Genomic DNA, 26,045 nt, shown 5'->3' with positions numbered 1-26,045 from the left:
CCTTTCAACGCCCCCTTGTCCTCAGCATGTAAAAAAAGCTGCCAATCTTCAATTCCAAGGTTGCCTGCTGGACTCAATCAACACGTCCATCAGTCAACCCTCTGAGAGATCCAATCCATCCATTGTCTCAACATCGGCCAAATATGTAAATATGCAGGAATGATGATCCAAGATGGTGCGGGGGTGATGACGGCTTCACTCCAAGATTATTTAAAGCACTGCATTTAAAGTGTGGCATGCTTTCTCCGTGACAATGGCACACAAAAATGTCCCTGAAAAGTAATCCATCATGTCAGCTTCCCTGGAGGCAAAAATCGCTAGCCTGCCATACTTCTGCCTAGTTGAATATATCAGCTTGTTAGCTTGTAAATATGTATGAATGTAAATGAGCCAAATATGCACACAGATGTATGTTGTCTTTTGGTTAATGTTCTTCAAAACCAAATGACAGTACATACTCACAGGTCAACAGTGACAAGCTCACAAAAATGCACACATATACACACATTGACTCTTGTATACACACAAGCCATCCCTGTGTTTGCTTGCCTGACTACAGGTTTTCACATGTTAGACTGCTGTAATGCCGACTCTCTCTCTGCTGTGGCTCTAAACTAAACTGGGCTGGGCTGGATAAACCCTAGAAAGCTTCCACATGGCCCTGACCACATCTGAAGTGCCCGCACCCTGTGCCAACACATGTGATGCCCGCAACTCCATGTTCCAGAAGCCGTGGTAACAAACCAAACCTGTAATCTACCCACTGGGCAGTGCCACCCCTTAACCTCGGACTGCTGCCATGCCCACCCCAAAGCAGTCAGCGGAGAGGAAACAGCTAATTAGTTCACCAGAGGGCCAAACAAGAGAGATAAACATGCTCTTGTGAAAGCGATAAAATGCCTTTCTGTGCTTCCCGAGGAGTTCAAAGGATGGGTTTGTTGCAGCTTTTCAGTTATAAGACTGAGAAAGTTAAACACGCTGCAACTTCAACCTTTTAATTTGTCTCCCCCATAACCACAAAGGGCTGCGTCTAACTGCAGTTGACAGCAGGGCCCTTCCCATCATTACAGACAGCTACACCTGATCTGGAACGAGTTACATTCTGTTATGCCATTGGCTCACAATATTGACATGGTTCATAAACCTTTCTCTCAGACTGCTTTTCCCTGATGTGTTGGATGACTGTACGTGTGGAACTTCCTTCAAGATGAAGACACAGGTCACACAAAAAAAAAAACACAAAGTTAACCATTGGGGTGTTCGATTCTGTAGGGCCATTTTCCAATGTTTAGATGTTTCAAATGTCAACCTCAGACTCATTGTCCTAGGCTCATTTTCTGTAAATATAAAAGATCACACTTTTAATGACTCCACACACCCCTACATATGTGGTGTTCAGGTATTTATAGCTTTATAATTATTCTTTTTTTTTTAATCTATCACTATTAGACAAATAGCACTTTTATTCATAAATGTCATCGAAGAGGAAAGATGCAAATATCAACCATATGCTATATTTAAACACAAACATTTGCTGATTAAAAAAAACATGAGCACAACTCAAGGGTTAATGCAGTGGTTCCCAAACTTGAGGTCAAGGCCCCCCTGAGGGGGCATAGAGTCACTGCAGGGTCGGGGTGTGGATTACCTGGGGAAATATGGAGTGAACCTAAAGTGAACACATTTGATTTGTATAGGAAAATAAACACGAGTCTGGTGATGCTCTATCATGCTAATTGTACTTTTGTATGGCAAAATGTTTATTTTGTATTTGTTGCTTAATGGATTGATAAATACAGAATTGTTTGGTGTGAGGTGTAACCTTTTTTCTTCAAAAAGTGATAGGATGAAACAGATATTTAATACTAAAGTAAATTCGACAACACATGATGCCTTTGGCAATTTTCTCTGTTCTTTTTGTCTTATTTATGTCATTAAGAATTGTGTATTTGTATTTGTATAGTTTTATCAGCTGCTGTTTTAAACTCCCTTTTAGGTGAGGCCTTCCTTGCACAAGTTTCCAAAGATGCTCACGTAGTACAGTACAGGTTAACTGCAAAGTGTGGTATAAAGGGAAATAGGGTATTGATAAAACAATCTAACCATGTCTAGGTATATATACTGTATCTCCATAATATCCTGCACTATTTGTCATGCAATTGTGAGAATGTTGCTATGACTAGGAAGATAAAACATATTATACACTTGAGCAGAGAAACTTCTCTCAGTGAAAGTATGGAAGTCATTTCTTTCTTCAGCAGTTACTTTTCCCTCCATTTTAAAAGAAAATAAGGGTTTATGACTCACTATTAGACTAAATAACTGGTTTAGATGGACATTTTTGTTGATGTGCTGACTCAGAAAAACTCAACTCAAGAACCCTTGAAAACCTTTCCACTGGCTGGGAAAACTCAAAAATGATGTTATTCCCCATAAAGCCATGATTAACTTGAGATTTAGAGATAGGACAAGATGAAGGAGGAGGACCTTCCGGCTCCCAGCACAACAACACAAAAATCCCCACGTCCACATAAAAATCCATCAAAGTGTTGGATGCAGCGTCACTCCGCCCCACCTCTTTGCCTGTGTGTTCGCAGAGCTGCCGCTTCAATGGCAGCTCCCTCTCGTCTGGGAGAAACAGCCCCTATTGACAGAGACCTGAGCCTAACACGACAAGAGAGGCCTTTCCCCCATTGAGTCTCTCTCAACCACAGTTGCGGATAAGACACGGAGACAAAAGCCCACAAGCCTTCAACAGGCAGAGGGCTCAAATGTTTGGCACCGCGATATGGGTCTGGCAGAGATGTGTGTGGCCACAGAGCACTTCTCTATTCAACCCTGTGTGGGAGAGGGAGGGCTGTCTTTTCAAAAGGGAGAGGCGAGGTTTGACAAGAGACGGCCTTCTTGTGTTACTTGTTTATCAGTAAAACCACTTGCTGAAAGTGATGTCTGGTGATAGCCATCTTAACCTTACTTTCCTCTCATTCATTACATTCATGTTGAATTAGTGTCACCACTTCTTTTTTGAAGTCAAGTCATCTGTATAAGATGAAAATTGTTTCATCGTTGTAAGGACATCAAAGAAACACTAAATGGGCTGACCCATGACATTGAACACAGGTAAACCACATCAGTCACACTGAAAAGCTGTAAAAGCAATAAGAGGTTTAAAATGTGTTAAAATAGATCTATAATCTGCACATTAAACACAGGAAATCACATCTGCCAGGCTTATACTTTACTCTGGTCAGCACTCTGGGGTGGCTTTGGTAGAGCGGTCGTCCTCCAACCAGAAGGTCAGTGGTTCAATCCTCAGTCTTCCCCATCTGCATGCAAAGGTGACCTTGGGCAAGTTACTCAACCCCTAAAAATGGCCCTTCATAAATATTGAATGCACTAATTGTCGCTTTGGATAAAAGCGTCTGCCAAATTACATGTAATTTAATGGAGGATCTACAGTCGAGTCATCACTTCTCAAAACTTCTCACAATTTTGTCTAACATCTTTGCTTTGTCCCAAATCCTAAGACAAGACCAACAAGTCTTTTTGATGCACTTTACTATAAAGACAGCATTTGTTTACTTCTGGCATTTACTTTTGGTATTGAACACAGTGAGAGGTTATATGCACAGACAACAAAACCTCCGCATTATTCAGGCAAGAGGTGGATCCGCCGGTTGCAGCAGACAGAGACAGGAAGTGATATATTATCTCTGCTGCGGAGATCAAGTGATTTTCTTGACAACACACAGCTTTCTTAATAACACAAACTCCTTTGACATCATTGTCGGTGTTCTCTGTGTGTGGGTTTCAAAGCTTATCACCTCGAGATATTGGTTTTATTTTTTTCCTTTTTGTCACGTAGCCTGACGTTGTCATACTCATAATTCTAGTCAGAATATGAGTCTGATACCGCTCCATTGGGCTGTGATTATGGGGCGTGTTTCAACCGAACCAGGAAAAAAAATGCTTCTTTGCTCAATTGGATAGACCTACAACCAATCAGAGCAACGTAGTATGTGACGTATGTTAAGCGACGCATAGTTCAACAGAACTCAACTGCACGCACGCTGGAAGAAGTAGAAGAAGAAGAAGATGAAGAACGTGTTGTAAAAATAATTTAAGGATACACAGAGAACTTACCAATACGATCAGCATTTTTGAGAGAAACAGTAACGCCGGGTTCACACCGGACTCGGAGGCGACGCCAACGCACCGCGCTAATCCCTAGTGCACCGGCGCTTGGCTGTTCACACCGGACGCTGAAGCGCCCGGCAGCGCTTATAATATCACAAGCCTATGTGGAGAATACGTAGCCCCCCCCCCTCTCTCTTTTTATCTTTATCACTGCTTGTGTGGCTGTAGTGGATGGGCAGAGGGGGACATTTAATAATGTCATTGGTAAAATTGGTAAAATTAAAACTCCAGGACAACAGAAGGGGAATTCAAAGTATGGGATCCATATTTGATCATTTATATCATATAAAATATGTCATCAATATCGTTTAAAATCCTTTTTCAGTGTATTTCCTGTTGCGATACGCTCGTGTCAAGTGCTAAAAATAGACTCGACGTCAAAACGATCGCTGCACGGCGCTAGGCAGCCTTGGCGCAGCGCGGCGCTTCAGCCTCCGGTGTGACCGGCACAAAGGTTTAACATGGGAGTGGATGGGAGCCAGCTGTTTTTTAAGGCTTGGCGCTGCGCTTACGCGTCGCTTTGGCGTCGCTTCAGCGTCCGGTGTGAACCCGGCGTAAAGGTGAGAGCATTTACAAACAAGTTCTCCGTTTAGGATTACAACTCCACAACACATCAAACAAATCGTATCGCATTTGTCGTTCCTGTAAGAACTTAATAACACGGTTGGAACGCGACATTCCCGTGTTTAAAAAATGGACAGACCACGAAGGAGACCAGGCTGAAGAAGAGTGTTCATCTGAGGCATCAGAGAAAAGAGACCGGTGGCCCAAGCACTCTTTGGTGACGTGGTAGATTCCGTTACTGTTGATCATCTGTCCATCATCGTATAAAGCCCGCCCTGACAACTTGATTGGTCCAAAAGCTTCTGTTCGGGCATAGTTTCTCCCCAACGGAGCGGTGCCAGACCGAACTTCCCGACCGAACTTCCCGACCACAAATGTTGTGGGCGGGGCTAAGTTCGTCTGGCATCCAGGCTAACTGTCACGCATTACAGCATCTCAATCCACCGGGGGATCCCCTGCTGTGTTCACACATCGCTTTCTCAAGTTCAGTTCATGTCTGAAAGCAACTATTGTGAGTGATATTATTGCCACTTGGAGGGCAGAGAGCGGAAAACTTTTGTGCTAGCAGCACAAAGGAGCATTTCTTCAATTGCTGCCAATACTAAAGTTGACTTTGAGTGAACCTGAAATGAAACTGCAAGGAGACAGAAATTTGCTTAACATTAGACGTGACTGTGAGAAAGTCCTCAACAGCGGTTGACTTCGCCCACGCTGTTCTTACACCACACGCCAGTGGATCTGGATTCACTTCTGGGGGTGATGTCAGAGCTCCTCAGACCAGCAACCTCTCTGCAGCTGCCCAAACAGAGAGCAGAGGTTGTTCTCATAAATACCGCCACCAGCGCCATCTATTCTACCCCACTATTACTGCCACATGTTCTCCCACAGTGCAACCTGGTCCCAAAGAAAATACTGTCTATTGCAGGAGAGGTCCAGTATATTGCAACTCTCCTGCAATAGATCATATTAATTTTTGTAATCAGCTGAAAAGAATAGTGGTCCTCCAAGGAAAAGAATAAAAACAATAAAACAGGGATTTACAGTAGACTTGGAATTAAAGAGGTTTCCTGCCTTGAGGACTCAGAGCTGAATACAATATGTGTCCCAGACATGCAAAGTAAGCCTATTTGGAAACCAAAGCTCATAAAGAAGACAAGCAAATAGTCACAGTCAGCAGAAACCTAAAAAATATAATTAGAAACTCGCTATCACAGGAAGCCTCGGGATGAGTTCACTGGTTTGGTTGGCAGTGACCCACAGATGAGGGGGGCTTTGGCCAACAGCTGGAGGAAAGACTGAGTCACATGCCTCCCTCCTTCTCCATTCCTGCTCTAGTGTTTATAAACACACACATTTACATACATGCATGCACACACGCAAAAATTGTGACCTTGATGCAGATTCAAGTGATATCTTACTAAACAGACCTAGCCTTATGTTTATGTACAGTTACATAAACTGTGATGCTTCCTAAACACACACAACAAGCTAAACTTAACAAATTCCTGGTTGTGAATCAAAGAAGAACAGAGAGTCTATTTAATCCCGCTGCAGGAGAGCACCCACACTCCACGACGTCCACATTGTCCAGCAGCAAAACCATGGCGTCCTTTTGTTTTATCAATAGCGGCATGTGTGTCTAGACTCTGTAAAAACAGCTGGTGGGAGTAGGAGAGTGGATCGGCCAGCGGAATGACGATTTATCCCATAGTTGTCATAGTTAGGATTAGAGGACACAGATGAGAGAAATGGTGGGTTGAAGGGAGACAATTACAAAACAAAAAAAGGAGCGGGAAAAAGAAAGAAATAAAGTGGGAGGGGTGAGTTAACTCCTTTATGAAGGTCAAAGCAAACTGATCAGGCGTCAGGCATCTGGCTAGTGGAGTAACTGGTTCACTGGATTTAATGGACGAGTTGGACTGGCCCAGTATCCATGGCTCTTTTAGGCTCTGATCAGCCAACCGACCACGCTTGTTATATAACAGCAAACCATCCAGACCACGCACCACCAAACAGCTCACCCTCTCGCTGGTGCTGCCACGTCGAGAAGGAGAGATCTAGCATGCAGCAGGCAGCGCCTTTCAGAGGCTGTTTCATGCTCAAATGAGGCCTGAGCTGGAAGTTGAGGAATCTTTTAAAGCTGCACAGGAAAAGATTGTTTGGTAAACTTACACCGGCTTTTGCTGTGAAAGTCTAAAAGTGGGGTTTACACAGAGGAGAGCAAATATCCAATGACATATCTGCATTCAAGTGAGGTCACCAGCAGGGAATCTGCCCAAAACACAGGAAGCTCTGAAGCAATAAAAGTACTTTGTCCACTGAAAAGTAAACTCATCAGAGAAGGTGAACCTCTTTAGCACCCCCCGAAGATTTACAGTGTTTTCATAAAACAATTGTGATTAGGGATGCGCAATAAAACAATATCCATAATAAAATGTCATTCGATGGCAATATCAAAAAAAGTATATATTTATTTATAAACGGTATATTTATTATGCATTATGTAAGCACAGTGAGAAGTTATAAGGTTTAAATGTTTTGCTGTTTAAATGTTTGTCATGAAGAAGAGTTCAAAACCTTCACTCAAGAGCAAAAATTTGTCATCAAACCAAAACGGAAGAATGTGTTAATGGATAAGAATGAAGAAGTGCACATGTTTCTCACCCAGTTTTTTCTCACAATGTCAGAATATGTGGCAGTATCATGTATCTGATTAAAAAGCATGATGGTGAGTATTTCCCAAAATCTCAGTACAACTTACTGTGCAATGATGCTTATTTTGCATCTTGAATGTAGTCAGCAGCCCGATTTTTGGACTGTTTTATCAGACATCTGATTTGAAACTAAGTCAAGCTGTTAACCTCAGGGAAGTGTCACATTATTCAAATCAGATGTGGATGTCTTCAACAATTAAATAAAACAAAATTAAGGAACACAGAACCAAGCCTTGCCCCAGGCCACCAAATCTCATTCAGGGATTTCAACAGGTCTGTGGCCAAACAGTCTGTAAAAACAGCAACAAAACCTTACTTTGGAAGTTTTTCATCTGATGACCAGGCAATAAAAAATGTGAATTGGAGTCTTCAACACGTTTACATGTACCTTTGGCCATATCAGTATAACTAAACCAAAGCTTGTCACCTTGGTAGAGCATTGGTAGAGCATGTTGGAGGCCGGACATCATGTACTGTATAAATTCCACTCCAGTAAGCTCAATGTTTTGGTTTCCACTGCATTGACACCTGCGTTGGCCCTCATCACCAGAAGCTCTCAAACCTAGTTGAAGTAGAAATTTGTTGACATTTGCAATCTCACATGTAGCCCCTCCATAAAATGTCCACTGTTCAGTGTATGTCTGAAGCTCAAGTTTGTTTCTTTGACAGACAATAGTTTGCACTGGGCTTAATTACTAACTGCCCCTGACTGCTGTGCCGACAGTGTAGGAGGAAGAAGAGTAGTGTGTGTGTGAGTGAATGGGTGGAGGGCAAAGCTGTGGTGTAAAGTGCTTTGAGTCATGATTTAGACTCGGAAAAGCGATAGAGACCCTTTACTATTTATTTATCATATAAATCGTTATAATAATATAATAATAATAACTGCAATGTTTTAACCATTATCTTTTAACTTTCTTAGATATTTATTGATCCCTTTTAGCTAATCATTCCAACTTATAAGACCTGTCCAGGGTGTACCCCACCTCCCACCCAATCACTCAAGCTACCCTGCCACCCTCATAGGAAAAGAGTCATGGCTAGATAGATGAATGGATGGATGGATGAACATTGCCGTTAATTATTTCAGCGGTTTTTCCTTCACGTTCAGCCAACCATCGTTTATCTGGTACTTTTTACTTAGTATTTGCGCTGTTTGAATAACTCAGTCATTTATCAATATGCAACATGTGTGGATATACGTATTTTTTTCCTTCTACTCCACACTACTGCCATCTGCGGTAATATGTACCATTTATGTAACATCCCTAGTTTGACTCTGTTCAGGGACCTTTGTTGCATGAATAATTCACTGATGCTTTTGGGAAATATTTTAGGGAAAATGTTCAAGTTTATAGAAACTGAATATGCAATTAGCAGCCTCAGCCCTTCAGAGAGGGTCTGTGGTCATGAGGACATGGAAAGAGAAAGAATGAAGGTGTTAAACCATAGTGCGGTCTTTAGTGGTTTCCGCTGCAGAAGCAGCTAACCAAATCTGGTTCAGACATAACGTGTGTTCTCATGTGCTCTCTTATATTTTTGCATTAGATGAGTGGATAAGTGTGTGTTGGGGGAGTGATAAAAGGAAAGAGAGAAAGGGAGAGCGAAGGGAAAAATAAATACATTCATGCCAGTATGTGTGTTCGTGCTCACGCTCTATGTTTGATCTCCAAAGCATAGACTGGACATGAATATGAATGGAAGTGTGCACTGAACTGGTTTATGTCCAACACAAATAGAGACACTCACACTCACACTCAAACTATTGACTCGTCCCAACACACTCCACTCTCTCCTCCTAACTCATTAATTATCTCCAGCCCTCCATCTATCCCCTCTCTTCTTCCACTTAGAAAGACATGAGAGCTTGAGAGTATCCCTGCTGCCAATCATCCAGCTACTGCCCTTAATGATGGGATATCTCTCATGCATGCTGTGTCAATCATCTGCATTGTAGAGCCATATGGAGCCGGCCTGCAGAAGTTGGATTTCACAAAGGCAAATTCTGCAAACTTCATGGTAAACTTAAACCATGTCTTTTAAAAAAAACGACATGTTAGGCCCACGCTTCACAGGAATGCATTTCCTGATTTGAAGGAAGCAAACCTAATGGCATCACTGCACTCATTGTTCCTGATGGCCATCACAGTCATCCTACACTATATTAATCATACAGGCTTCAGCAATCAAGTGGAAACAGTAGGAACATAAGAAGGCCATCTATCCTGAAACAGAGTCAGCCTGCTGTGGCTACACATCAGCCCACACATGTGGCCCCAGGGAAACATGACCTAAGATGTGTTTCAATACCAGATCACATAATGATGCTGACCAGGCCATAAGTAAATAGTGCAAAATAGCTCTAGGACTTCAAACTTTGATTCTAAAAAATGTGATTGGTTATGTTTAACGTGTAATGATCCATTGTTGTATATATGTTTTGGTTTTCATAGTCACAAACTACAGTTGTAATGAGCCACAGAAGCCATGCTTAGTTATTAGTCTTTTCATGGTTTTCACTGGCAATTAACAAAATCCTAAATTATAACTATGAATGTTTTTTTTTTTAAATTGCATGATTTTTTTGGTCTTTATGGACACAATTATCCAACATTGAATTATGTATGGAGATATGTGCTAACACCAGTGTATTGAGAAAACCAACCCAGCAGTTGATGAGCGCATATAATAAAGAGGTGAAATATTTTAAGGGGAAATATTTGCTATCCTCTTGTTGTCAAATATTTTAAGGCAAAATTGGAAGTTGAGTGTATAATTTAAACTGGTACAAACATTTCAAGAATTGTACTTTATTTGATGTTAATGGAAGATTACAAAGAAAACTAAGTAGTATGAACTGTAAATACATGAAACAGGGATTATTTTAATCCAACCTTTCACTGTACTGAAGTCCAACATCTAACACAGTGGATCTTTGATTTCACAAAGGAGAAACCCCCCTTTGCTGTTAGGTTGCACTCCCCTGGAATGAGCAGAGGTAAAATAACTTCCTATAGTTACTGTAGTTGCTCTCTCTGCTGATCGCCTCCCCATTCAATTCTCTGAATTCCCAAGCTTACAGTTCTGGTTTGTCTTAGCTAACATTTCGTTAGGGATAAGCATGAGAAGTATAATCATATGTGAGGCTTAGCTTTGGAAAGAGCTTAATCAGGGATTCCTCTGAAGGTAGAGCCAGGAGAGAAATTAGATTATTTGATTGAGCAAGCAGAAGAGTTAGGCTGACACCTGGTCAACATATGTTCACTGAAAGTCTTTAAGAACAAAACAAATATAAGCACATTGCTACAAAACGCCAACTAATTTTCAAGAATGTACCCAATGTGTCTGCAAAGTCCACTGGCTTAGGCATTTGCTTTAATTTACCTCAGTCAAAAGCACATCTAAATATACCAAGTATCAATGTCAACATCCAGAGGACATGAGGTGAAAGTCTGAAAAAGTTACGTGAGCATGAAGGTCAAATATGTCTGCGCTCATTTCCCATGGAGGTGAAGTACTGTCACGCATCCTAAAGGCAAACGACCATCTCCACTGACATCATTTCCAAACAGCACACATGCCAGAGAACCTGGCATGTGTGTTATTTGCAAGTTATTTGGACTCACCAGATGTAGAGTGTGGGTATAAGCCTGACACTGGGGGCATTTGTCAGACGACATTCTCCTCGTCTCCCACTAAAGCCCCTGTTTTTCTATCTCCTGTAAGGACTACATGGTAACACACGTTTGCCTTGGTGCCAATAATAACCACCACATGAAAGGGAGAGAGATGACATCTTTGTTTCTGCCATTGCTTCAACATCTTCAACCTGCATAAGTATCTCTGAACCCACCCAACATGTGCTCGTTTTCATTGAATATCACATTTCGACCACAGGCTCCTAGGAGAAATCTAGCTCAGCGATATAGTATACAATAAATAATGCAAAAAATGACCCCTAAACTGTTCCAAAACTTGAATTACTGCCTTGTGGTTAAATGGCTTCGCCAACCAGTCAAGTTGTAGTTTGCATCCATTTGATCATAATTTGAGTTTGAATTCATGATTCATGGCCAAACATTTTTAGGTCACAGTGAGCTTGACCTTTGACGTCTGACCACCAAATTCAGATCATTTCATCCTTGACTACAAGCCAGATGCAATGAAACAGGAGATGAACATGAGGGATACACATATGTGCAAATGTACATTTGGATAGAGAGACAACCCAAGAGGACATAGTGACGACTATGAAGGAACTTAATATAAGGCAATAAGTGTATTTTCTCGTTATTAGCATATGATTTTCTTAGGTTATACGAATATGATGTCTCAATAACCTTGACCTTTGAACATGAAAATATAATCACTACTAAGAAACTAAATAGAATTTAGCCAGAATAAATCTATTATTTTCTTATATAGCCCAAAAAAAGCAGATTCCCAGTTTCATATTGCTGTAAGAAATAAAAAAATAGTTTTTACATATTTCTTTACTAATATTCCACAAGAAAGATGATCATTCATAGACAGCTAGTTACCTTTATTGCAGAGGACAAGGAAAAAAACTGCTTATATTAAATTTTAAAGGTCCCACAGTACCAAATTTAAGCCATTTTTGTTCAAATTGGGTATAAGTGGGAAACCATACTGTCTCAAAACTCTGGCCATATATTTTCTTTGTCCCTTGAGGCCAAGGAAATAAAATGAATGCCCATGAAACATTGCTGTTTTTACCGACTTGTCATCCATAACAACTTTCCTCAATTGATTTTCAAGTAGAGATGCATTGATATTTTAATATGACATTACATGTACTATTGGATCTTTCCATATTACCCTCTCCTTATGCGACCTTCTGTTGAACTTAACCTCTTTTTTCTACAATGATATACTGTATTAGCCTGTATCGTGCAATGACTTACAAGCAATCAAAGACAGCTCATTATCTCCTGTCTTTCTCCTCCTCATGTTAGTAGACCATCAGTGCTTGTTGATGGACGGGACTGCACCCTCAGCCCAACAAAGCTGCCAGAGGGAGAAACACTACACCACCTGTATGAAGTACCAAACGATAGAAAGATGTCTGTGGATGAACACTGAAAGTAAAGTATAATGTTAAAGACACATTCAGTTTGAACTGTGGAACATTTTATTTTTGGGGGGCAATCAGATGTCTTTGACTGGTATTGTGTTAAGAAGGTTGGGTTGTATAGTTCATGTCTATATGCTGTCTCCATGGAAAGGGCTAGGCATGGATGTCATATGAAACACACAAAGAAACTGTTAATAATTTCTAGAACAGAACTAGTGCCTCACTGTGTGCAGATTGTACAAAGGCTCAAAAATGGGGAAATGAGTTCAACAAATAACGGTCAAGTTTTATTTGGACTTGACAAGACTCTGACACATTGATATCTCACCATAGTTGATCACAATCTTGCTCTAAACATAAGAGCAAGACATGAGCTATATGATTGCTTGTTACTCATTGCACGATACACGCTAATACAATATATCATTGTTGAAAAAAGAGGTTAAGGTCAACAGAAGATTGCATAAGGAGAGGGTAATATGGAAAGACATTATCATTGAAAGGCAAATGAAACAGAGCAGAGGAAAAGGTACGATAACACGAAATGGAATGTTACTTATCATTAAACTTAGAAGCTAAATAAACGGCCAGTGCCTTTTTTGTCCATGTAAGCTCTCATTTAAGAAAATGTTTGTATTCAGTTTGAAACCACACGTTAACATGTCGCTCTTAGGTGACAAAATCCAAAAGATCTTCTCAGCAAAGGCCTATTGGCCCCCATCTGGCCCCTACTAAACATGTAGTCCCCACTGGGTTAAAGAGGAATGCCCTGCAAATCACGTCCTTTAAAATCCACCACTTCCTTTCTGAAGGAATTGGAAGAGCACACATCATCCCCATCCATCTCTTCTCCAGATCCTATGACCTGACTAGGCTTTTCCCAGTGAATGCCTCCCAATAAATGTGCTGTGGAGGCCCTTCACGTGCTCTCTCTTTGCAAAACAATTTTGGTCATTAGAAGACCAAGCACTTGAACTTTGTGCACTGGGCCAGACACATTCAGCACAAAGATCACTAGTGTTTTCTCTATCAACATGTTAGTCAGATAAAAGAGAAGAAGCAGGCTGACAACAAAAAGAGGAGTTATAAATGTATAGCTGAGTTCTGTGTGCTAAATTAGATTCATATGCTTGGTTTTAATCTCCCATCTTACTATGTATTTGATCTTAATTACAGGTTTTATCACACACTGGAGTGTAAGAAAATATCTTGACAGCCTTAAGAGTCCTGAGTTAACAAATACTATCAACTACGTGTTGTAGTCAGGGCATTTTGTTGAGAGGTAGAAGCGGATCCATGTTAAATTGAATGAAATATGCCCTATTTCAGAACACATCTGACCAATAAGCAGAGTGAATACTGTCACGTGGTTTGTAGTGATGCATTTTTATTTGATTCATAACCATTTTGGTAAGCTGTGTGTTATATTGTCTGTTTCTTTCCTTTTGTACACTTGCCACTTATTTATGTTGATTATGCAATTTCTTTACTGTAATCTAATCATATCTTGAGCATATTTTACCAACATTTTGTATATTTGGACTATATCTGTATTTTTTTTTATTATTTTCAAAAACACTGCAAATTGTACCTCGGAGAAGAGGTAAAAAAGTCATCATTGCCTATCGAGAAATGCATATAGTATTTGACGTTTTGTGTATCAATTCCCCTGCCTGTGATCCGATTATTATCAATGTGGACAACAACTGCACATCTCTTGTGAGGGTGTGTACTTCTCATTTTCCTGAGTCATGATCTCCACCTAGCAACGCTGAGCTTCGACACTGACCAAAAGAAGCGTCTTAAATTCCTCATCTAGAGCAAATATGCAAGCGCAGTGCTTCTTAAATCAAGAGGTGTCAACTTGTGAATGTACAGACACGCTTGTTTGCCAAACAGCCTTGAAAACCGAGCCACTGTTGACTTAGGGAGGGCAGCCTTGAGTGGGCGGAGGTAGCGGACATGTAGCGCTCTTCAAAGGCAGCCAATCCCCTTGAGGCAGCCTTTTCATGCTGAACAGTCCAGGTCCCTTAGGAGCCTGAGTGTTGCTGGGAAAGGGTCCTAGCCTAGATATAATTCTGTAACTCTGTGAGTCCCTCCAAATATTCACTTTTGGATTGTGGTGCATCGGTATTCACTGGTCATGTTCAGGTGACAGAATGCGGCTTTGCTAGCCCTGTCTGGCCCACTGCCTGACTTATGTTTATTTCTCTCATTTGTAACTCTAATGTTGTGTGATGTTGTGTAATTTGTAGAGTAATGTTTAAGCTTCACTTATAACACAGTGAAGTGTCCACTGGCTGAACTATCTTAATAGCACAGGAAATCCCTGATTAATCTCTTTGTGGTCTCAGAGACGGCCAATCCAATTTAACTGGCTGTCTCAAAATAACTGTCTACTACTGAAGGCAATACCAAGAAGGAACCATTATACTTTAGCATCACCATAGAGGGGAAATTAAGCTGTTTTTGCATTGACATTCTTTCTGTTGAAGCAATTAATCACAGAAGTCTCCCACTCACTTCTGTGACTCACCTCAGAAGTAAAACATCATTATACTCACACGTGGACTTGTCAAGTTAATGTCCGGGCCCCAGTGAAAAGCATGTGCCTTGTGTCAAAGCGAGTTTCTCTAATGGCAGAAATGACCACCTACATGGCAGCTGGTTCTTTAAATGCACTTAGACAGTAAAAACAAGGAAATAAGAGAACTTTTCTCTCCACAAAGCAACAGCATTGCTACTGTTTAAACACAGTAAAAGGCCGGAAAACACACTCACTGGTAATGCAGGAGCTCATTGTCAATGGTAAAGGGCAAGCTTCACTTGAGAAAGTAAAAGCTATACCAGGGTTTTGAAGGGTTTTTTAACTGCTTTGTTTGTGTTGGAGCAGCTGGTGATGAACAAGGTCAGTTGGAGTAAAGATATGCTGGGTGGTGGTGCAATAAACTGTAAAAGATGGGTAATGAAACAACTGAATGATGAACATTACTGATTGGAATTTAAGTGCTGATCAACTGGTCTGCTAGCTTAGTGCTAATTAGTTAGATTCTTATTTCTATTTTGTTTTGTATCCTGGAACCATTGCCTCATATTTAATAACTGTCTGTTTATTAGTCCTTTGCACATTGCTTAAAACTTCAACAGACTGAATTTCAGAATCACCTGTTCTCTCAAAGGTCAGCACTGTTGAGTCAACTTACTATTGGTCAAGGCAGAAATTGGTGGGTCAAAGTTCACAAGCGTATATATCTTAACCCCAGTAATGGTGCACGATGGATATTTCAATTGTAAATAATCAATTTTAAATGCTGGTATGACTGGTACTTTAGGCCTTAATCTGACATTTTGACATTTTGTATTTAACGCATTAAATCCTCTGATGCTATCAGAAGCTCTCATTCCTCACCCAATCAGTCATACTGTCAGTCTTCTCTCAGACCTTGAGAAAACCATTTGTACATAATGGTCCTGCGTCCACTATGAAGCAGAATGCTGAAACAAAATACTTCACTGTTACAACAGTCAGAGCCCTCCTCCACTCCTCCACTACTCTAATATAACAGACAAAAGCCGCATTGAGGAGCAGAGGTGGAAAAGACAGGAGGGATGCTTGAGATGAGCTTCATAGGAAGGTGACGAGGCTCAGACTGTCTCCCCGTCTCTGTCTGGGACAAGCTAATGACTTCTCCATTGTGCTCACATGAATGAGGACCATCTTACAAAAAAACGCAAAGGTGAGCTAAGGAGATAGGGGTATATAGAGGGACCTGCTATTGTATAAACAGCTTCAGAGATGTTTGTGTGTTTATATTTGTGTTTGTGCCGACACAATTGAATTGATAGTCTGATCATATGACACAAAGTTTATTCAAGCCAATCCTGAGGAAAACACTGATCCCTTGATTTGTCGGCAGTTTAACAACATGGCAACTGTTTGTGAACTTGCCATGTATGTGTCCGTGTGTCCGTGTGTCTGTGTATGTGTGTGTGTGTGTGTGCGAATGTGCGTTTGTGTAAAAAGCTCGAGTTTGCAGGTTACTGGAGGAGAATGAGCATGCACTCTCTCTGTCTGGCCGATCCACTCCAGTCCATCAGAGGAATGTCTGGTCACTAGCAATGCGTGCGGTCGCCCTGAAACACCTGGCCACACCTGGGACAACCCCTCGACCCCAAACACACACACACACATACACACATACACACACACACACACACACTCAAACAGTGTGCACACACATTCACAGAACTCTGCAGTCCACCTAGGGAGGGGGATTGACAAGTGCAGCTGCTCTGTTTGAAGCCAGAACAGAGAACGGTTTGTCCCAATTTTTACCGCTCGATTAAACGTAGCCTTGTAATCTGATGACCATCATCATCGTGTTCACCCTCACATAACCACTGTCATTCATTTCAAAACATCCTGTAACATATATACACACACTGTTATTCCAAAATCATTTCTGCTCAGAATCAGACTGATGACTGATGCAGATTGATGTCCGACCCCCATGTGCAGTAGCCGTACAGCAATATAATTAAATAAATAAATAAAGCATTTAAAAGGTCTTGATTGAAGGTTAGAAAGTTTCTTGCAGTTTGGTGAAATTCAACGGTGCAGCCCAAGATGCATTACCATCATTTCTTTCTCATGCCGGCACATTAAATAGAAAGCCAGAGCCAGCATAAAAGTAGCTACAAAACCAAAAACTTACATCTTACACTTACATCACCTGAAGATAGAATGCATCCTGAATCTGTCTCCTGTGACCACTTGCATTTGTGTAGGAGTGAGACAGAGAGAGAGACAGAGAGAGAGAGAGAGAGAGAGAGAGAGAGAGAGAGAGAGAGATTTTATCCATTTGATCAAAGTATTGATATTGTGGCGTTGTGTAGGTTGTCCGTCATATGAGGCCCTTTGTGTTCAAACATTGATTTGGCCACATTTGTCACAGAAATAGACTTGTTTCCGACAGCTGTGATGATCTGTTCCGCTTGTTTTTATAATTGTACGACAGGTCGGGCTGTTCCTGCTCCCCTCGCTCCTCTAAACAATCCGCCGCGAATGCAATGCATGATGGTATATATTGCTTGGTTTTGTGACTATCAGTTGTAAACTATTTTCATGATGCATTATGGGAAACAATGTGTGCACTACTGTATAGGATATAAAAAACTTCATAAAACATTCAGACACAAATACAAAATGGCAAACTCATTATATAAGTGAGTGATTTCGGGCAGAGCCATTATATTCATCAGGGGGAACATGAATCACTAGCACCTGAAAAGCTCACCTGTACAATCTAAAAAAACATCCCACATGTTAGAACTACAAGTTTACACATGCTTGAGCTATATTTCCGCTTCGCACATGACTTCCAAGACTTCCTAGATGAGAGCTGACTGACTCATGCCTGGAAGTTAGCTGTCACTACTTGCAGTCTTTATGCTAGGCTACTGTAAAACACATGGCCTCTAGCTTCTTACTGTTTTTCTTGCTGACTTGATTTTGGTATCAACCATATCATCTAAACTTTTGAACTCTATCCTTATTAGCATTGTTTGTTCCTAAATTTTGCAAGAAATACAATATGCTTTAAAACCACTGTTTTATCTTCACAGACATCCATCACAGAATTTCCCCTGAAATGTTGATAATTGGTGGATAGGGGCGCAAGACTAGAGACCGATAATTTTAGAAAGATTACCACGATCCATGGGAACCTTGGCTAGCAGCACAAACAAAGCATTGCTGTAATACTTTGTCAACACACACAACTGTCATCGTCTTGACTGTGCAGAAAACAAACTTTGACCTTGTGTCACGCTGACATGGTGACTCACTGGGAATAAAAGTTCCAGACGCCACTGGCTTAAGTCTGTGCCAGATCATCAGGCTTCTTTCTCACAGGCACCTTTAACCAATTGAGACATAATCCTATCAGAGTGCATGGACTGTTATAAAAACATTATCAGGCCTCACCAGAGATACAGACCAGCTGGAGTACATTATGTTTCACATGGAAAGCTACACAAAGAAGAGAGCCACGTAGAAACTCATACAGAAATATGTCCACTTAGGAAAATAAAAACTCTGAATTTGTTTATGTGGCTCTTGGTAAGAAATGTAAACCTGGTTGAGGGATAACATTTCTGACGAGTGCATCTGCCAAACCCGAGTAAATCTAACATGTGACCCTAATGGTTTCCAGTTTCAACAGAGGGTTATCAGGACTGTCGCCATTTGGCATACCAAAACATCCTCAGTGTCCAATCAGATACATTGTTGTTCCGCTACTGCCGAGAACAGAGATTCTTAATTTGAGTCTTTCATCTGGCGGGCCATCTTGCGGTGTCATATGCAGAGCCTGTGGTTACAAATGGGGCATCCAATTGCAGCACTGTCTGTTCAGGGGCCCTATGTTTTACTCAGCATTCAGAGGCTCAAATGATGCATGACTTTGCGATTCAGAAAACCTCAATAAACAAATCGTTGCTGTTCAATCAAGGTGAACAATTTATGTTCTCGTAGGATTTAGCGTTAAAAGGCATGATTGACAGCACCATTTCTCACTAGGGGTAAAATGTATTTGAATGCAGGTCTTTGCAAGTATAGTTAATTGTTGGAACAAGTAAAACCTGCCTGCCAGACAGCTGCTGTAAGACTGTGAAAAATGGTCAACAAACAGACCAAAGCTGCACGTCTTATTCTCCCCAACCTTTCTAACTGTCTGCACATGTTACTGACTTCAACCACAGCACAGAGCCAGTGAATGGGCATCTGTTGGTCGCCGACACACCGGCAACTCAGTTCAGTGTTGGAGGTGAAACAGCATCCCTGATTGGGTGCTAAGAGCGTTTTTGAGAAGTTTGTTGTTGTTTTTCATAGCCGTGGCAGTCGGAACCAGCGTCAGAGAGACGTACTGAGGGCCGGGATTCACACAGATGCCTCATTAATGTGTGATCAAGAGAGACAGAGGACGTCTGTGAAGCATGGCCAGCGCTCTCTTCCTCATCACAGAGAACCCTTTCTGCATCTTGCACCCAACTTCATCTCTTTATTGCATGGTGAACACACACCTATAATATCCGGTTCCACCTCTGGTGGAGGGAGGAGGGAGTAAGGAGTGTTAACCAAAGAGGAAGGTGAAGCTGTGTGAGTGTGAGTATGTGTGTGTGCCCATACATCTGCTCTGCATATGTGTATGTGTGGAGAGATTAAAAGGAAATCGAATCCTGCCGGGGTGAGTGCAGGCTGCTTTCAGCGCTGCGGCCCTCAGCATCAATTAGCAGGTTGTGCTGTGACTGGCTCCTTAGAGGTGAAGTGGACCAGCTGAGGGAGGTAAACACACCTCATCCCCAGGGGATCAGATGGAAGGCAACAATGTGCCACTGCCTGAGCCACAGAAGCTCGCCTGTGCCTGACTGCTAACGCGCTTAGCAGTCATTTCCTACCTTCTCCTCCAATTTCCTCGCCCCAGTTCATGTACGGGACTGACAGGGAATGGTTCACCTGGCTGCTTAAGGAACCCTTTTTTGTGCTATTACTGTAACGTGTGTGTTTGGTGGAGCCTGTGTTTTGAGTTATTTAAGCCAATTTTAACAATCTTTCTGTATGCAATGACTGTTTGGGTAACTTCTTAAAACAATGAAATATGAAGATTCTCAGTTCAATTTGTTTGTGTGGGGTTTGCAAGTTCTCCCCATGTCTGTGTTGTTTTTCTCCAGGTAATCCAGCTTCCTCCCACAGTCCAAAGACATGGAGATTGGGGTTATTTGGAGACATTAAATTGTACGTACGTGTTTGTGTGAATGAAAGAGGGAATGGCAATACACTGGTGAACTACCCAGGGTGTACTGCAGCTATCGCCCAATATCAGCTGAAATTGGCCCCAGCTCCCCCAGGAACCCTAAGCAGTACAGATAATAGATGGATGGAGATTCCCCCTTTGTTTTTGTTTTCAGGTTGAACAAACTGGTGCACTCGTAAAAACTGTCTTTAAAAACTGTTTCTAAAAGTCTAAAGGCCAGGAGAACTTCAAACAACAAAATTGCACAAAATTATGAGCTCATTTGAAGATGGACAACTTGAAAGAGAAATGAAAAGCCTTTGCGTAAAATAAAGAACAAAGGCTCTGGTAACATTCACTCTAAGCAAAAGAAGAGAGCAAACAGAGTAAGGGAGAGCAAAAAGGACAAACAATACGAGAAGTGCTTGTGAGAGTTGGTGTTAAGATGATTGCTGTGAGTCTGTCAGACAAGGCCCCAGATCACAACAGAAGTGTATTAAAACAAACGAAACATCCCTTGTTGTAGACCAGTCATGCTTCCACATAGTTTTAGGTCAACCTTTCCAGCCCTTTTTAAGAGCCTCACTGTACACTGGGTCCATTCAGGGCCCCAAGGTGTAAATTGGGATGTAAACAAACAGTTTACTGGGCCAGCTTCTACGCACTGAAGCTAAAGGCCTGCAGATTGACCTCTCACACTATACAAGCATCCTCGTAGTCTAAACAGAAGGTTTTCATATCAGATCAGTAAGAAAATGTTCTCTTAACAAATGTAAGTTTTATAAGGAGAATATCAAAAAGGGTTGTTGAGACAACAATATTTCTCAGATCAGCAACAAACCACAACCTGAAACAACACCATGGTTGGCTCAAATGTTGCTGTGAACAGAGAAGCTTCACAACATGTTGATAAATTGAAGAATATAAACAACAGGCTGACCACCAGACCTGTGCTTTGGTACCATGTCTGTGACTACATAGCAATAGTGAGTGATCATCAACAAGTGGTTAGCTACACATGATCCACTGCAAATTAAGTTAATATATAGACAGAGCAGAAACAGAAGCAATGAGAGAGATGTCGGATAACCTAACAAAGTCAATAATATACCGAGCCATTCCTTGAAAATTCTCCAGTTCCATAGAGAAAAAGCAATTGTAGACTATCACAAACAGCAAAGAACTAAGTGCAGCCAACAGTGTGACTTCACACATGGAGGTCCAGACTAATGTCTTAATCAAGGGTTTGCCTTTGTTACGATTGTTTACATTCGATCTGGTCAGTAAAGGTTTCTTATTGTAATTAAGGGAGCTGACAAAGACTTTTGTGTGACATGTATGTCCTGTAGTCATCTCATCATATACATGAACTGCATCTACCTATACTTGATATTGATTAGTATAAAAACAAGCAAGTGTCTGACGTCGATGTGTTGTCGTATTTGAATAAAGTGCTTATAAAAAAAGAAGTCTTTCCAGTTAATTTTCACTGTAGTGAGACGCATAATTTGAAAAGTTCAAACACAATTTGAAAACTTGACATTTGAAATATTGGAATCATAGTGCTCAGCTCTGTCCAGATTAGCACTACACTTCCCTTGAATGCGATCATTTATTTCACACAGGAGATGTATTTCTAGTTTTTATTCCATTTTGTTGAAGAACCCGATCTATTCTGTACTATAATATAATCCAGTTTACTTCAAGCTCAAACGTTAATGAGGTGTACCGTTTCTAAATGACATTTTACTAAACAAATTCCACTGATTAAACAAACATGATCTACACTTTACACCAACATGACATGTGCATGTTGGTGTAACACACCAGGGTTGAAAACTGTGGCCTAATTTGTTCCTATAATGTATCTCTGTTCACACACCTCACCTCACTCACCCCTGCACACCATGCACACTTACGCACTTTAAATCAAACAGACACAGGGTTGATGCACAGTAGGTAGCGGTGTCGGAGTGGAGTCATTAAGTTGACCGACAACCGGGTCTCTGTGCAGCTACCACAACACCGCCCCTCACCTAAACACACTGGCCTGTGTGAACTCCACTGTCTCACTTATCAGCTCGGTGTTGACACCACTCCGGCTGGCAGCTCCTTCAGCCGTTATTAAACTGCCTGTGGCTGTTATCACACAGGGACTGCTGTCATACTAAAAGTGAACAGACTCTGTGGTCTGCAACATCATATTTTGGATTTTGTATCTATGAATTCAAAGTGAAATTAGCCAGAGCAGTTTCAACGTGCTCCTGTCGCTGCCAACAGGGAAACATGAGGATTTGTCCAGTGAGCGTGCAGAGGGCAGCTCAGAGGGGGGGAATTAGACTGCACAAGTGTTCTAAAATTAGCCTGATATTGACAAAGAGCAGTCAGACTATGCTCAGTGTTCACAGTGCACACTTGATGTTAAGAGTGACCCTGAATCAAGCCAGTTGTTTTGATGGCCAGTCAGCACCATGGACAGAGACCCTGTCACCATTGCCTGAGCTGTGGGGCCCCATCCCCCCACACAAACCAGGAAAACACTGGAAGGACTCAAAGGCTGCCAGGGGCTCTTTTGTTAAAGATGCATTTACAGAGTGGGAAAAAAGGGAATATTCAACAGTTAATGCTGGTCACTAAAATCATGTGAGAAAACTCAGCACTAAAATGAAAAGAGGTGCCTATTGTAGCTCTTGCTCACTTGAGCTTTTTGTCCTTCAAACTATAGTCGTTCATTTGATTGTGTTGATGTTACATATTTACTTATTTATAACTTGAACTGGTGTCTATCTTTAACTCTTCTCTTTGCTGCTGCAACACAGCAAATTTCCCAGCTTTGGGACAAACAAAAGATATCTTCAAAAGCTTGTACTTTTAACTAAATGATTGACAGATATTACCATTGCAATATCAGTCACAGTGATAAATTGGATTTTAATTGAAAAAATATATTACAATTGCTGGAGACTGTACTTATCATGGTCCCTTACATATGGAGAACAGTCTATGATTTGTGTTTGCCCATTTTTATTAGTATATTGTGACAGATCTTTAAGTGGATTCTGCACTTGGCTACGCTGTGATTTTGATAAAGTTCTATGTATCTTTATTTATAACTTTGTTTCTATGTCATGAGCTGCATGACTAAGCAACTTTCATTGTTACTCTTTTAGAGAGGAAGTTAAACCAAGCCTCAATCTTAAATGTCTTTAGGAGTTTGTAGAGGCAGTGGTGACTTTCACTTACTGTGATCGATGTCCGCTGTCACACTGGTCTCACACCAGTTTTAACAATGTGATGCATCACTTGTTGTGGTGAATGAAGATGGGCTGGAATGGTTATGTAAAACGTGACATAGCAGTAATAGCCTCTTTAAATCTAAATATAACCACAAAGCTGATACCTAAACCTCCTGGCTGGTGCTGCGTTCATTGACTCCCTGGGAGATCCAGAAAACAAGACAAAAAGTTGTCTGATGATAAACATGATTCACATCTCAAATATTTTTGTTGTTGCTGCTTTCATAGTGAGTAGAGGAGGCGCGTCAAGTGAGTATGACGCTAAATGTAACACCTCATTAAGCCAAGTCAGCATCTTTAACATTAGCACTTTAGCACCTTGTTAGCAAAGCGATGCTACAGGTTGCTATAGGGCCTGCATCTCAGTAGCTGTTAGCGTAGCACAATTTAAAAGTTAATACACCTATTGAGTTGTGATATTAATGAACAGCTCCATCTCTCCCCAACACCGTCACAGTGATGTTGGAGGCAGGTGTGATTTCCCACGGCCCCTGAAGGCAGCAACCAGCCCGGCCGCTCCGTCTTTGACAGAAACGCCGTGGAAACTCCAAGGCGGCTTGTGTCCCGCTGTGTCCGCGCTCACCTTGTTGAGGAGGGGGCTCCGGGTCACATCGAAGCCCCTCTTCGTGGTGTACACCAAGGGTTTCCCGCCGGTCCTCTGCATCTCCGTGTCCACCGACTCCCGTCTGACCAGTCCGTGTGACATGTCTTTTTATAGAGCGACGCCGGTGAACTATTGTGAACTCAACAAGTGCAGCCGCTCAGCCCAGGTCCCTCATGGACAGTGAGTGAGTGTAAGAAGAGGCACAGCGTCTTTATCAGTCCACAGCTTTTTATTGTTCCCAATCAGTCCCCGCAGATCAGTGGGCCACCGGGTTCACTCTGTCACACACGTGAACCTGGAGGGAACTTGTCCTTCACTTCTATGCCTTCACTTCTCCTATATGATGACATCGTTTTACACTGTTAAACTACATCACATTCATTTTTTTCTGAGGTTAATTTATGAATGGTACGAATGTTGAATTTAGGATTTCTGTGTACGGCTTAGGTCACCTCACAGAAAATAATATGAGCCATAGGCCTCCATTTAAAAACATTCATGCTGTTAATTATTTAGTAATTATTTAATTTATTTGCGGCATAGTGGTGAGTAGATAATGAATGGATTATCATTTCTCTGTGAACTATCCCTTTAAATATTTGACCAGAGGTCAAGCATTACATGAGAAAAGAGAAGCACCAGCATATTACTGAAGGAAGTGAGGTTGTAACAGTAGATTCATATTAGCACTACTGTTAGCATAGCTAAATGACAAGTATTAGGGCAACTTAAAGGGGAAAATAATATTTCCAGAATAAAGGGGAGAAAAGTTGTACATTTCTGAACAAAGTTGTAATATTACGAGAATCTAGAAAAAAAATATTCCAGGAAGAAGCAGCAAGGAGAACCTGTACATTAAACACTTTCGACCAGAGTAAAAGCCTTTGAGAACAATTTGATGTTGTGTTGTGGTCGTAACAGTAGGTTACATAACCCTATGCTATTAATAGCAGTAGGCTAAAAATACCAAAATAGTGGTGGTAGTAGAATAAGTGTAGCAAAAGGAGTTTGCAGTTGCAGAAATATTGTTAATAATTGTAGTGCAGTATGTGTTACAATGGGCAGTGTTCCCAGGGGTGACAGTGACTTTACTGGGTCTAACATAAACAGCGAGGCCTTCATGCTGTAATTAGTATGACTGCACCCACCCCCTCCCCTCTCCACAGGTTTCTCCAGGGTTTTTGAGAGTCATGACATTTCTCACAAACACATAACTGATATGACTTTATGACACAAAGCGCTGGAGGGCTGTGACATGAGTGAGGAAATTTGAAGCCAAGGTCGACCTTCACATGGTTACAGCTGAAAAGTTTTGCAACATCAGAGAGCAGCAAGTTTGACAGTGACTGTGGCGTGAGATTAAGGTTGTTCAACTGTTACTCCACACACCACACAGGGATGGAATGACTGCGCCGAATTCACAAAGGTCTTACCAGGAAACCAGCTGAGTTATCGAGGTCAATGTATTCTAGCCAATGTATTATTGTCCGTTTAGATGCACAGGTATTTACAGAGATGTTTATTATTACTATTATTGTTGTTTCGCCTTAAAATGATTTAATCAGGTGCATGCTGTCATATCTTTCTGGCTCCTTCATGTCTGCCTCCACTACCGAGGTATCCTCAGAACTGTGTGTCACTGAGATAAAGGGAGGTTGGAACCTGGGTGAGAACATCTGAAGTCTGATTTCATGCACAGCTTGAGCTTGTGCCAAGAGTGTGAAGACAGTTGCACTGATAACGTTATCTGACAGTGCATCTGCAGACCAGAGTGCAAGAACCAAG

General features: G+C 41.4%; 1 protein-coding gene across 2 annotated transcripts in view; it reads right to left on the bottom strand.

The window, feature by feature from the left end:
• Positions 1–24,542, bottom strand: part of me1 (malic enzyme 1, NADP(+)-dependent, cytosolic) — a 91,109-nt gene extending 66,567 nt beyond the window's left edge. The window contains exon 1 of one of the 2 annotated variants that reach the window (XM_053433422.1): positions 24,240–24,542. In XM_053433422.1, coding sequence (XP_053289397.1) covers positions 24,240–24,362 — 123 coding nt within the window. In that variant the 5' untranslated portion in view covers positions 24,363–24,542. Of the gene's footprint in view, positions 1–12,397; positions 12,520–24,239 lie in introns of those variants that run through there. The other variant, XM_053433423.1, reaches the window with a different exon arrangement.
• Between the last annotated feature and the right edge of the window lie 1,503 nt (positions 24,543–26,045).

This window comes from Pleuronectes platessa, chromosome 10 (assembly GCF_947347685.1).
Source record: "Pleuronectes platessa chromosome 10, fPlePla1.1, whole genome shotgun sequence".
Taxonomy (NCBI): domain Eukaryota; kingdom Metazoa; phylum Chordata; class Actinopteri; order Pleuronectiformes; family Pleuronectidae; genus Pleuronectes; species Pleuronectes platessa.
Note: the sequence above shows the minus strand (reverse complement) of the source record. Positions and strands in the feature narration are given on the sequence as shown.